At 39.3% G+C, this 14,682-nt stretch overlaps 1 protein-coding gene across 2 annotated transcripts in view; it reads left to right on the top strand.

Moving 5' to 3' along the window:
* LOC125455198 (nuclear receptor-binding protein) overlaps positions 1–5,362 on the top strand; it is a 97,937-nt gene extending 92,575 nt beyond the window's left edge. For both annotated transcript variants that reach the window (XM_059648741.1, XM_059648740.1), the window contains 2 exons: positions 2,785–2,840; positions 3,713–5,362. In XM_059648741.1, coding sequence (XP_059504724.1) covers positions 2,785–2,840; positions 3,713–3,811 — 155 coding nt within the window. In that variant the 3' untranslated portion in view covers positions 3,812–5,362. The remainder of the gene's footprint in view (positions 1–2,784; positions 2,841–3,712) is intronic.
* The last annotated feature ends 9,320 nt before the right edge of the window (positions 5,363–14,682 follow it).

Genomic DNA, 14,682 nt, shown 5'->3' with positions numbered 1-14,682 from the left:
TTTAACAAGTAGCAGAACAGATTATCCAGTGCTACTGCGCAAACATAAACTGTATCCTATTTTTTTTTAAAAATGGGTGATAAAGGAAATCTTGTGTATCAAGAGTCCAAACTACAAGAATAAAATGAGGCAACATTCACGTTTCTTTCGGTTTCTGTTGCTGAGATCATGTTTCTATCAGCTACCGGATAATAGAAGATCCTTAGTTCAGATAGCTGAGCTGTTGGACCCTGGTATTTTTGTTTTGTTAGTTCACCTTTCAGAATCTTTTGTGTATTGTCCTTCTCTCCCAGAGAGAGAGAGAGAGAGAGAGAGAGAGTACTGTTTCTTTTCAAAGTCAAATGGTAAACTCTCTGCCCTTTGGGCTTTGTCCAAAACTTTAATTTTTCAGTTTTCACTGCAAAAACTGCATGTTTCAAACAAACCCAATTTTGTTTTTTTTATTTCACATGCTACTATAATTGATTATCCTCTCCCTGAACAGAGCCACAGCAGAAAGGCCATCAGCTGCATATTTGCATATGCTTGCAATCTCATGTGCCACACTCTGCTGTCGAACCAGATGACCTGTACTGGTTCAATTAGGAGTTTAGATTCGCATGCCAGGAGGTGATAGGCATAATTAAAAATAATGTGTCAACCTTATTAAGGTACAACACAAGATGATTTATATGCTACATTAGAAGAAACAAGAAACAAATAATACCATAATCAGTGGATCAAACAAAAACTGTGTAGTCCTGCCAGATTCAGCTGTGAATTGTGGTGGATAATTAAATAGCTGACCAGAGGAGGGGATTCCACGTACAACCCCGCCCCCTCTTCCCCACCCCAGTAATCAGTCCAAAAGACATGACTGAAACACTTGCAACTAAGTGTGGAGACCATTTCTTATTTCTGAATGCCCCATCATCAACAGTGTTGGTCTTTAGCTTGGTCAATTTGCTCCAACTGTTGCATTCTTAAAAAGAATGAAGGTACTAGGTACAGCAAAGGCTCTGGGCCCTGACAACATCCCAGCAGTAATCCAAAAGGCTTGAGTTCCAATAACTAGCTGTGCTCCAAGCCAAGCCATTCCGGTAAACCTTCAATACATATAGCCAGCAATATGGAAAGTTGCTTAAGTATGTCTTCACGAAAAGCAGAACAAGTGTTTTGAGTTATACCTAGAACAAAGGAAGATGATTGTGGTTGTTGGAGACCTGTCGTCTCAGTCCAAGGGCACCTCTGCCGAAGTTCCTTGGGATAGGTCCAGGATCCTGCCATTTTGAGCAACTTAATCAATGACCTGTTATCCATTTACCAGGTCAGGAATGGGATGTTTACTGTCTAATGTTTAGTACCATGCGTAAGTCCTCATATGCTGAAACAGTCTGATCATGTGCAGCAGTACCTGAACATCATTTTGGCTTGGAATGGTAAGTGGCAAGTGATATTTACACCATGCAACAGCCAGGCCGTATCTGGTTCCAATAGGAGAATCTAACCATCTCCCCTGTACATTTGGTGATATTATTACTGAATCCCCCTCGATCAACATCCTGGAGGTCACCATTGGCATGAAATTCAACTGCACCAGACTTGTAAATACGGTGGCTACAGTAGCTAGGTAAGACCCTTGGAATTTGTAAGTAACTCAGCATCTGTTTCCCCAAAGCCTGTCTGCCAAATATATGGCAGACGTTCAATGTGTGATTGAAGACTCACAACTTGCCTGGATGGTTGCAGCTTCAGCAGCAGTCACGAAAGTCAGTATTGTCTCAGGGAATAAAAAACACTACTTGATTGACAGCACATCTATCGCTTTATACATTCAGTCTTTCTGCCATGGCACAAAGTGGCTACAGTGTTGTACAGCGGCAATATCATCTAACCAAAGTTTATTTGACAAAATTTCCCAAATACACTGTTCACTGAAATGGGGCACAGATTTAGGATTTCGAACAAGCAAATGCTTTACAACTGCCTTGGTTCTTCACAAAAGGTGCCAATAAACGCATAAAGCGGAATGAGAAGGGAACGCCTCTTTAAAAAAATAAGAAAATGTGCATCAGATTACTTTCGATTTAACATCGTGTTCTCATTATATGCTTCAAAGATTTGAAGATGCTGGGCATCTTTCTGCATGCAGTTGCCGTTATCAGGTTATGAAATAAGGGGACACTCAGTCTACCTCTGAAGGCAGATCTTCTATCAGCAATTGTATGAAATATTATATAATTTTATAATTTTATAATCTTCACCTCTGGACTCAATATATTCTCCCTGTGAAATTGTCAATATAATTCATACTTTTTGATTTTGTGACAAAAGTAATGGCATTTGCGGTGTTCAGATTATTCCTAAATCTCATCTATCTGCTTAACTGCTGGAAGAACTTCTGAAGAATAGTTTGTTGATAATTTTATATTGTTGTGCTGTAGTTAGACAGGGCATTGAGTCACACTTGACAGCAGATGACTATTAAAAATTAGCCATCAGTCATGCCTTTCATCTGGAGGTAGAAGTGACAAAGTTCCAAGATATCTTGTAAACATTTTGGAATTTTTTTAAAGGGCTTGAAGTTCATTGTTGCTGCGGGGAGCATTTCATGAGGCAAAATGCAATGGTGGTTAATAAATAACATGAAAGGTTGAGAAAATGATTTGGTGAAAAAGAAATTTAATTTCAAGAAATATCTTGATAGCACACCTCCATGAAGCAACTGAGCTATAATTAATATAAGCTAGTGTACTGGTTGTCCAAGTATGGTCAGTAGCATTAATACTTAATTCTTCTTTACAGATGAAAGCTGTCAAGAGCTGGCGGCAGAGCTTGTTCAGCTGGGATTTATCAGTGAGGTGAGCAATTTAATTTGATTTTTCAGTTGTGTTTATTGCATTAATTTTCTTTTCTGTTCTCAACCTCATTGCTACATTTCTATAACTTGGGTGCTGTGAGCATTCAGGTGTTTTTCCATGAGGTCATTCTCTGCAGTGATCCTGGACACTCCTCTGGACATATTTATTCATTTTATGAAATCTGTAATGAGCTTGAAAATATAAACCATAACTTTGAGTAATAGGAATTTAGAAGTATTGACTGCTGTTTTATGATTTCTCTTCATTGTCATGACAACAATGCACCTTGGATATGAGTAATTCCAGTTCAAAATTTGACTTAATTCATTTTTCTGAAGACCCATAAATCAATTGTATTTCACAGTTTGAGGCAATGATGTTAAATGGATATGGTTATGCAAAATGCGATGAAGGGGAATAATTGCAATTCCGTTTTATTAAATGGCACTTGTGTTATACTCTGGCTTGCAAAAGGAACTTGACGATGTATTTTTCAGACTGGCACATATGCCAGATCTCATTTTAAACAGCTGACCAAGAGTAACAGGTTAACAGTTTTTGCTGCATCTCTATGCTAACTACGGTCAAACAAATCAGCACCCTCTTCTCGTACTATGTAAATTGATGTCATTTCTAAGTTTTATTTCTTGCATGTCAATCCTGATGAGTGCAAAGTGAAAAGCTGTGTATCTCTTTAGTAATGTTAGAATGATGCACAAATGAGGAGAAGTGTTAAAGTTGATCCTCATATTTAAGATGATCTATAATTTAAGGGGTGTTTGGAGTTTGTGGAATGTGGTTTGAATATTGAATTTTTGCATGACCTTTATCTTTAAGTTTGACATGATTGCTTTTTCCTGTCTTTTGAACAGATTGATCAGAGCCGGTTAACCACATTGCTTGAAGATGCGTTCAGCAAATTCTTCTACAGCAGGAATGGTTCCATCTCCGATGTTACCGTTTCATCATAGCTATACTAGAGTCATTGTTTGACGCAGCTACTTCATCACCGGTCTGAGACGGGCAAAAGACAGCATCACAGGAAGCCATACATTCTGGCTCAATTGCATGTTGTAGTATGGTGATGAGTTCCCAGCTACAAATGGTGAACAATCCCACCTTTGAAAAGTTCTGTTGTCAGTATTATGTCCAATCTGTGCTTCACCCTGTGACTGTCGTATTTTCTTTAGCCGTATGACTCGCAAGGCGCTGCCACATTGGAAAGGCGCTTTTCTCTTAATCGAGGTATAGGTGGGTTGGAGACAGGTAGGGTGGGAGGGGAGGGGGAAGAAGGTTGCTTAATCTGACGTGGATGCTCCACAGAAGAGCTAAAAAGTGAGGGGTCTACACAGAATGAAGTATCACTAGATACGTTTTTGTGAACTCTTCCAATACATTGTATCGCTTTATATATGCCAGTGATGTGCATGTTTCCTCTATATGTTGTATAATCTTTGCACATGTGTTTTCCAAGATATGGAATGCGAGGTGATTTTTAATTACTTCCTGACAACGTTCAAGTAAACACTTTGAAGAGGTCACCATGTGAGAAAGTCCCACTACTCATCAATGTTTAAATTTTCTTAATGCCATGACTTTTATGCAGAAATGTGAAAACAGTGATGGTCACAAACTTAATGGTTAACTAGTCTTTTTTAACTGACCATTTCAGTGAAATATTCAAATTGGTAAATAGAATTTCAGTGAATTCGTCTGGATCCAAGCACAAAATTGAAGCATCTCGCTGTCATTTCTCCAATGTGTATAAAATTTCTGACTCGGAGAAACAAACTTCCATTGCAAATCAGTTCCAAATCCTTAGATTCAAATGATGAACCAAGGCTGCCTTTAGTCTATCTGAATGCTTTATTGAAGCCTTCCTTCACCCTTGCCCACCCATTTTTCATCAAGTCATTCTATGAAACAGGTCTATAATCCTAACTCTGTAGTATTTTGAGTTGTGTGACTGAGGTTATTTAGTAATGCCTTTTATTTGTTTTAATACAAGAGCACATCATTGCAATTGTATTGAGAGTTTGTTGGCCATGTGTTTCTGAGAGATCAGTTGGCCTAAGGAAGTAGAGATGATTTGTGTTTCATCTTCTGCCCTGAGCCAAATAGTGCACAATGCCCATAGCGCGATATGGGCATGGTTCTTTTGGCAATTTTTGTTTTGAGCAGAGGGAAGGGTAAAGACTGCTTGCAAGAACCAGTTTGCCAGTAACCTTTTCTGATTATGTCTTGCATTTTCTCAGCTTTAGTTAGGTTTTCTTGTATATGTTGTGGAATGTTTTCAATCCTTTCTGCACATAGACAATGAAATTTTAACCTGAAAGGAATTGAGGAATGATGATACAACACGGTGAAAGGAAAGATTCACTGTTGGGTGAGGGAGCATTGGAGAATTAATTCGAGTTGCTGTAACTTTTGAAAATTGCAAAACACTGTATTTGTGGTATTGTTTAAAGCCCTGTCTGCGTTTAATGCAGCATTCATTGGAGCAAATATACTGTATTGAAAAAGCAATGTGTGGCTGTTCTTTTATTGTTGACTGTGTTGCAAATCATTGAATTTTGAGTGTATGTACGGGTAAATGCTCTTTCAAGTGTTCCTCGGCCTTCCAGTTTGTGCATTGAAGTGGTTGGACATCCGAAGATGTTACTCTTAACACAGCACCATAAAATTCTAAAGATAATTCCATACGTATTTTGGAGCATTGCTTGCTGATTTTATTTTATAGAAATATGACTTTGTTTGAACTATTTGGTCTGTGATTAATTTTCTCTTGTTTGAACAAATGTTTTGAGTGAGGCGGTCAACATTGGAACTTTCAAATTCAGAACTTGATGACGACTGGTCTTTGGTTAAAATAATCTTTCGGGGAAAGAAAAATTTCCTAAGTTTTTATTATGTTTATTGTTTTCGACTTGATTTTAATGAAACTCCGGGCAAGTAGTTTCCTAATACTGTAACAGAGACGTCATCCATCATCTTAACATGGGAGGTCTGTATAAAACTGGTATAAGTAAATATACGTCAGATGAAAGACACCTGTATCCAAGTTGGTTTCACTTTGCAGTTTCAAGAATATATCCCAGAAGGAGAAATTTGGACTCTTTTGTTTTCTTTGGCTACTTGAAATTTTTTGGTGACCCTCAGTTGCAGACACTTGATGAAGTAATTTTTACAGGTCTGAAAAATTGTGCATCACTCACTCTTTTGAGTAAAGCAGTCCTGTTGATATGGTCTTTTACATCAGTGGGCATTCACGGATCACTTGGATTTTATTGTGAGGTTCTATAGCCATGCATTTTTTTTTTGAGAGAATGCAGAGCCTTTTTTCCATTCTGTGAAGGCGTGATTTGCTTGCTTTTATTGGTCAGTGCATTGAGCATAGGAGCTAGGAGGTCATGCTGTGGCTCTATGGGACACTGGTTCGGCCACTTTTGGAATGCAGCATTCAATTTTGGTCTTCCTGCTATAGGAAGGATGTTGTGAAACTGGGAAGATTCAGAAAAAATTTACAAGGATGTTGCCACGTTTGGAGGATTTGAGCTGTAGGGAGAACTTGAATAGGCTGGGGCTCTTCTCTGGAGCATTGGAGGCTCAGGGATTACGTTATAGAACTTTACAAAAACATGAGGGGCATGGATGGGTTGAATAGACAAGGTCTTTTCCCTGTGGCGGGGGAGTTGAAAACTAGAGGGCATAGGTTTAAGGTGAGAGGGGAAAGATTTCAAAGGGATTTAAGGGGCAAATCTTTCATCCAGAGGGTGGTGCAAATCTTTCATCCATTAGCTGCCTGCAGGAACGCTGGTGGCTGGTGCAATTATAACATTTAAAAGGCATCTGGATGGGTATATGAAGTGGAAGAGTTTTAAGGGATCTGGGCCAATTGCTGGCAAATGGGACTAGATTAATTTAGGATATCTGGTGGGCATGAACAAGTTGGAGTGAAGGGTCTGTTTCCATGCTGTACAGCTCTATGACTCTAAATAGTCCATTACTGTGTGCTTTGTCAAAGATTTAACACATTGTACAAAATCAGCAGAAGATTGGTAAAAGGTGGAACTGACCTGTCGCCCAAATACATACATAAGGTACATTGAGAAATGTCAATACTCTGAAACAGGTTGAGTGCTGATTGGAAATAAGTTATTTTTGTCTGTGTCACTTGTCATTATTTGAAACTTGTCAACCGCTTCGGATTACAAAGGCTAATTGAGACTGTGTTGATGAGTGCAAAGACATAATTTCAAAACATTGCCTTCTGTTTTGCCCATTTTTTAATCTTGAATCTCTTCCTATCCCCACAAAATTATTTATTGAGAGTTAAATTTATGAAAATTGATTTCAATGTCATAATTTTTTTTAAAAAAAGCAATCTCTTCTGAATTTTGCACTTCATCCTCGGCAAGGGTGGAGAAGCTTCCTAATTTCTCTTAGTCACAAGGACGATTTCCTGCCACCTCAGCAAATGGTTGTATTCCTGGTGAGAACTTGTTTCTTTTTAAAATTTCCCTTGAAGTCTGAATGGCAGCAATGTGCGGGGACTGAAGTTATTTCTAATGTGTATTTAACTGTTAGCTTGGTGTATTCCTTTTTCCTCTTGTAATATCTGTGTCACAGTAGATACTTAATTTCACCACCTGCAAAAGATAATGGGGTGTAGTACAGAAATAGTTTTTCTGGAGATTGATAAAATTCATTCTTTTAGAAAACTTTTTTTAAACAAAGCATTGCAAATAACTCAAAACCTTTCTGAACATTTCCATTGCGACCAGTGTTTCCTTCTCATTATAATACCTGTTCTTAGAATGTTATAATTTTGTGACATGCTTGAGTGAATCATAGTTATACAGCATAGAAACAGACCCTATGGTCCAACTTTAGTGTGTGCTGACCATAATCTCAAACTAAAGTAGTCCCACCTTCCTGCGCTTGGACGATACCCCTTGAAACATTTTTTATTCATGTACTTATTCAAATGTCTTTTTACCGTAACTGTACCCGCATCAACCATTTCCTGTGGAAGTTCATTCCACACCTGAACCAGTCTGTGTTTAAAAAATTTTGTGCCTCGTGCTGTCTTTTAATTTTTTTCCCTTCTCACCATAAAAGTATGCCTCCTCGTTTTGAAATCCACACCTTTAGGGAAAAGACTCCTGCCATTCAGATTATCCATATTTTACTCCTCATAATTTATAACTCTCTATAACATCACCAATACCTCTTTTGCTCCCGTGAAAAATGACCCAGCCAATTCAATCTTTCCTTATAACTCAAACCCTTAATTCCCGGCAACATTTTGGTAAATCTCTTCTGAACCCCTCCTGCTTGATGATATTCTTCTTGTAACAAGGTGACCAGAGCTGGACACAGAACTCCAGAAGAGGCATCACCAGCATCTTGTACAACCTCAATATAATGTCCCAACTCCTGTACTCAAAAGGTCTGAGCAATGATGGCAAGAGTTCTAAATAACACTGCCCAAGGTCCTCCTTTTAATTGTACAGGTCCTATCCTTGTTTTACCAAAATGCATACCTCATAATTATCAAATTGAACTCCACATACCACTCTTCAGCCCCTTGACCCAATTGATCAAGGTGACTCAATGATTAGCACTGCTGCCTCTCAGCGCCAGGAACCCAGGTTCAATTCCACCCTTGGGCGACTGCGTGGAGTTTGCACATTGTCCCTGTGTCTGCATGGGTTTTCCTCCAGGTGCTCCTGTTTCCACCTACAATCCAAAAAGGTGGATTGGTCATGCTAAATTGCCAGTAGTATGCAGGGAAGTGTCGATTAGGTGGGTTATAGGGGGATGGGTTCTGGTTGGGACGTTCTGAGTGTTGGTGTGGACGTGTTGGGCTGAAGGGCATGTTTCCACACTGTAGGTATTCTATGATAGCTTCAATTTTAAATAACTGCCTTTACTATTCACTATACCACCTCCTTTTGGTGTCATCTGCAAATCTACAAACCATGCCTTGTGTATTTTCATCTAAATCGTATATTTTAATGACAGAAGTGGACCCAGCACCGATCCCTGGTCTCTAGTCCAAAAAACAACCCTCCACTGTCACTCAGTCTCCTGGTGTTGAGACAGTTTTGTACCCAAGTGGCAAGCTCACCATGTGGAACTTCGTCAAAGGCTTTATTACAGTCAAAGTAAACCATATCTACTGTTCTGCCCTCATCAGTCATCTTTGTTACTTGAGTCAAGAATCTCAATCAAATTTGTGAAATACAATTTCCCCCTTTCAAAACCATGCTGACTATCCCTAATCGTTCCTTGCCCCGCAATGCATATAAACACTATCTTTCAGAATCACCTACAACAACATACCCATCACCAAAGTCAGACTCACAGGTTCATAATTCCCAGACTTGTCTTTACATCTCTCCTTGAACAAAAGGACAACATTAGCTACTCCCCAGTCACCTAGCACCTTACTTGTAGTCACAGATGATACAAATATCCCTGCAAGGGGCTCCACAATTTCCTCAACTTTCCACAAAAGTCTGGGATACGCTAGATCAGGTCCTGGAGGTTATCCACCTTTTATATTTTCTTAAGACTTCCAACACTACTACTACTGTAATGTGACCTATTTTCCAAACATCAATGTTTATTTCGCTAAGCTCTCTAGCTTCTACTTCTTTCTCCACAGTAAAAAAAAATGACATGATATATCCATTTAATATCTCTCCCATCTCTTGAGGTTCAACTCAGATATGACCCTTTGAATCTTTCAACAGCCCTATTCTCTCTAGTTGCTCTCTTTTTAATGTAGTTGTAGAATCTCATTAGCTTATCCTAACCTTATTCGCCAAGACTGCCTCATATCCTGTCTTTGTCTTTTTGATCTCCCCCTTAAGAATGCCCCATAGTCTTTATTCTGTTCAAGAGATTTATTTGAACCCAGTAGTTTATATCTAATATGATTTTTTTCTTTATGCCTGACTAGAGCCTCAATATTTTAATTTTTTCGTTAGTCACTAATCTGACCAGTTCACCTTTTACTCAAACAGGAATGTAAGGAAGCTGAACTCTCAGTATCAAATTTTTGAAAGCCTCCCACTTGATAGACTTTACCTTTACCTGCAAACAGTCTACTCCAGAGATAATGGGAACTGCAGATGCTGGAACAGTCTACTCCAATCAGCTTTTGAAAGTTCTTGTTTCATGACATTAAAATTTGCCTTACGCTAATTTAAAGCTTCAATTTTTATGGAAGGCTTATCCTTTTCCATAACTATTTTAAAACAAATAGAATTATGATCACTAGAGCCAAAGCGTTCCCATACTCTCACTTCAGTCACTGTCTTATTGCCCAAGACAACAACAAGTTCTGTTCCTTCTCTAGTAGGAACATTTACATAATTGATGAAGAAAATTTTTTTCTCAGTTTATTACTCATTCATGGGATGAGCGCATTGCTGACCCGACAGCATTTATTGCCCAGAGGGTAGTTCAGTCAACCACATTGCTTTGGGTCTGTGGGTCATCGCATGTAGGCCAGACCAGGTAAGGATGGCAGTTTCTTCCCTTAAAGGGGATTAGTGATCCAGATGCGTTTTTTCCCCACAATTGACAATGGGTTCATGGTCATCATTAGATTCTTAATTCCAGATATTTTATCAAATTCAGATTCCACTATCTGCCATGGCAGGGTTCGAACCTGGATTCCCAGAACATTAACAGGGTCTTTGGTTTAACAGTCCAGCGATTAATATCACTAGGCCATCGCCTCCCCTTTCTTGAATATGTTTAACAAATTCTTCCATCCAAACATTTAACACTACGGTGGTCCCAGCCAATGTTTGGAAAATTAAAATCACCTATTGTCACAACCTTATTATTATTAGATCTCTGTCCATATTTGTTTCTGAATTTCCCTCATTATTGCGGCAGGGGTGGGGGATGTCATTATACAGTCCCATCAGGGTGATCCTTCCTTGCTTCTAATGTCAACCCATTTATTTTCACTGAGTTAGTGAGCTGGGGGGAGGAAAAAAATAATCGGATTAGTTTAGTTCTTTTGCTTTCCACGGGGAAATATACTAATCCTTTGGGCATGCTGGGCATTTCTCTATGTGGCAAGAAAGTTTGCTAAATAAAAATATATCCTGTGGCCTCTGCAGATTGGGAGGGTAACAACTGACTGAAATGCTACGTTACTGGTGTGTGTGACAGTTTCAGTGATGCAATCCAGCAGAGAAGCAAGTTATCTGTTTATTTTATCCTGTTTTCGTTGCTCATTAACTACTTCATATAATATTTTGCTCTTGTTTGTCTTAGCCATGACTAAAGGTTGAATGAGCAATGGTTTTATTGTTAAAGGGGAGGGTGTGTCAATGGATTAGGCTGCACTAGACTTCCCTCTTTTTAAACCCACTAGTCAGACCTGTGGCAACTTTACCACACAAGGGGAAGGGGAGGGCAGTTGAACATCATGACAAGGATTTTTGATGCTTGCTACTTTTTTTGTATGTCTGTAATCTACACCAGGACACAGAATTATTCTCAATTAAGTCATCCTAGCGTAAGAACTAGAACTCCGTGGGAACCTAGGGAAGTAATTGCTGGGCTGCTTGCTAAGATGTATTTGTATCAATAGCCATCAGCGAGGTGCCGGCAGACTGGAGGTTGGCTAACATGGTGCCACTATTTAAGAAAGGTGGTAAGGAAAAGCCAGGGAACTATGGACTGATGGGCAAGTTGTTGGAGGGAATCTTGAAGGAATGGATTTACACGTATTTGGAAAGGCAAGGACTCATTTGGGGTAATCAACATGGCTTTGTGCATGGGAAATTGTGTCTCACTAACTTGATTGAATTTGTTGGAAATCGTAACAAAGGGGATTGATGAGGACAGAGCAGTGGATATGATCTGTATGGACTTCAGTAAGGCATTCAACAAAGTTTCTTATGGTAGATTGGTTAGATAACATGGAATAGCAGGAGAACTAGCCATTTAGATACAGAACTGGCTTGAAAGTCGAAGTCAGAGGGAGGTGGTGGAGTGTTGCTTTTCAGACTGGAGGCCTGTGACTAGTGGTATGCCACAGGATTGATGCTGGGTCTACTGCATTTCATCACATAAATGATTTGAATGTGAACATAGGAATGGTTAGTAAGTTTGCAGCCACCAAAATTGGAGGTATAGTGGACAGCGAAGAGGGCTACCTCAGAATCCAACAGGATCTTGATCAGATGGGCCAATGGGTTGAAGAGTAGCAGATGGAGTTTAATTTCGGTAAAAGTGAGGTGGCTTTTTGCAAAGGCAAATCAGGGCACAACTTATACACTTAATGGTAAGGTCCTGGGGAGTATTGCTGAACAAAGAGTGGAGTTTCATATTTCGTTGGAAGTGGAGTTGCAGGTAGATAGGATAGTGAAAAAGGCATTTGATATGCTTGCCTTTATTAGTCAGTGCACTGAATATAGGAGTTGGGAGGTCATGTTTCAGCTGTACAGGACACTGGTTAGGCTACTTTTGGAATACTGCATGCAAATCTGGCCTCCCTGCTATAGGAAGGATGTTGTGAAACTTGAAAGGGTTCAGAAAAGCTTTGAGGATGTTTCCATCTTGCAGGGTTTGAGCTATACAAAGAGGCTGGATACAAAAAGTTCTGAGGAAGCGTCACCAAACCCAAAACATTAACTCTGATTTTTATTCTGACAGATGCTACCAGACCTGCTGAGCATTTCCAGCAACTTCTGTTTTTGTTCCTGAATATTCTGGAGCTTTGGAGGCTGAGGGGTGACCTTATTGGAGGTTTATGAAATCATGAGATGCATGGACAAGGTCTTTTCCCCGGTTTGATGTTGGGGAAGAGTCCAAAACTAGAGGGCATAGTTTTAAGGTGAGAGGAGAAAGATTTAAAACAGACCTAAGGGACAACATTTTCACACAGAGGGTGGTGTGTGTGCAAGCTGTCTGCGGAAGTGGTGGAGGCTGGTACAATGTTTATAAGGTATCTGGATATATGAATAGGAAGGATTTTTGAGGGATATGAGCCAGTTGCTGGCAAATAGATCTAGATTTGTTTAGGATATCTGGCCAACGTGGATAAGTTGGACCAAAGGGTATGTTTCAATACTGTATATCTTGATGACTCTGTGACTGTGATTAGTGATTTTGAAGAAAAGCAGTGTAGCCGCACTGGGATATTATAAATTTTCCAATCTGAAGTGATGATTGAAGTGTTTTGCACTGATTGTGTTGTGAATTTCTGAATCTGCTGAAATGCTGACTGGTCTTTTCCCTCAAGGGAAAAAAATTATATCCAGTCTGGGACAGTTTGAATTATTTTAAGCATTGCCTTTGTCAGCACTGGCTGTGGGTCTACACTGATACAATTCATTCTACATTGTTCCTTTTTAGAGCCAGTTGGTTTATATTTTGGGTTGATGGAAAGATAATGGTGTATAAAATTGCAGGGTAGCTCAATGCATTGATCATTGTAGCTTAGTTAAGCAATGACAAATGCTTGCTCATGTCTTGCTTTCATACCGGGCAATTCCAGTAAGATTAGTTATTCAGAGTGTGATCAGTGGGATGTTTTGCGTGAATTTTCTGTTCCTACTTCAATCACAATAATTGTTTACTGATGACGAGACTGCTGGACATGTATATGGTCACAGAAATTTGAGGGTGCATACATGAGGATCAATGGTCGGCACAACATTGTGGGCTGAAGGGCCTGTTCTGTGCTGTACTGTTCTATGTTCTATGACGAATGGTAACAAACTATTTCCAGTGATACCCTGCATTCATTTCAATACAATGCATACTTCAAATGGGCTGTTGAAAGAAATCAACCATGAGAAAGGAGGAAGATTTTTTTTGTTTCAAGAGTATAATCTTTAAACCTGCAATATTATCTCAGTGTAAGTTAATGCCTTGGAATACCTGTCACCCAACAGAATTGACTGATGATTTCACTTGTTTAATTGAAGTGTTATTGCACTCCAGAAAAAGCTAGTATTCCTGTAGATAGTTTCAAAGAATGAAGTTTTTTTTTCATCACGCCGAAGAGTTGAAAAACTATGCATTTAGTTTTGCACATTGCAGTGATGTCTTGTGATATTTTATTTGTTGCGTTGCATTGCATTGTAGTAAAACTATTACTGAAATGAATGTGTAAATATGAAAGTAGGACTTTGAAAGTATGGTTGAAAGGATTTTCATTTATTTTTAAACAAGTCAGCTTTCAGATGAAATGTCTAAATTTGCACGTTGTAAATATATTTCTTGGGGGGGGGGGCAGTGGCTGTGTGGTGGGCAAGGTGATGGTGAATCTTATGCTCCATTCCAAATTTCAGCATGACTAATGACTTAAACTCAAGGTTGGTTTCTGAGCTTTCGTCTGTACTTTAACAGTTATTCTGGATGCATCTCTCTTGCTTGATCGACACTTGGCTGTTGATGTCCCTTTTGTTTAAAAATGTTCGTTCATGGAATGTGGACATCACTGGCAAAGCCAACATTTATTACCTGACCCTATTTGCCTCGGAGCTGATGGCATCACTATGGAGAACCGTAGGCTAGACCAGGTAAGAGTCAGATTTTCTTTTCGAAATAAACCAGATGGGTTTTCACAACAATTGACAGTGGTCATGTGATTGACATTGTGCTAGTTTTTAATTCTAGGCTTTTGCTGACTTGGAATTTCACCATCTGACATGGTGGAATTTGTGCCCATGCCCCAGAACATTAGCCTGGGGTTTTGTATTACTGATGCAGTGACATTACCACTCCACCACCACCTCACATAAAGCTGTTGCCTGCTGATTTCCTGTGGGTACATTATAACAAGTGTTTGCGCTGCCAA

Source organism: Stegostoma tigrinum, chromosome 9, assembly GCF_030684315.1.
Source record: "Stegostoma tigrinum isolate sSteTig4 chromosome 9, sSteTig4.hap1, whole genome shotgun sequence".
NCBI lineage: Eukaryota > Metazoa > Chordata > Chondrichthyes > Orectolobiformes > Stegostomatidae > Stegostoma > Stegostoma tigrinum.
Note: the sequence above shows the minus strand (reverse complement) of the source record. Positions and strands in the feature narration are given on the sequence as shown.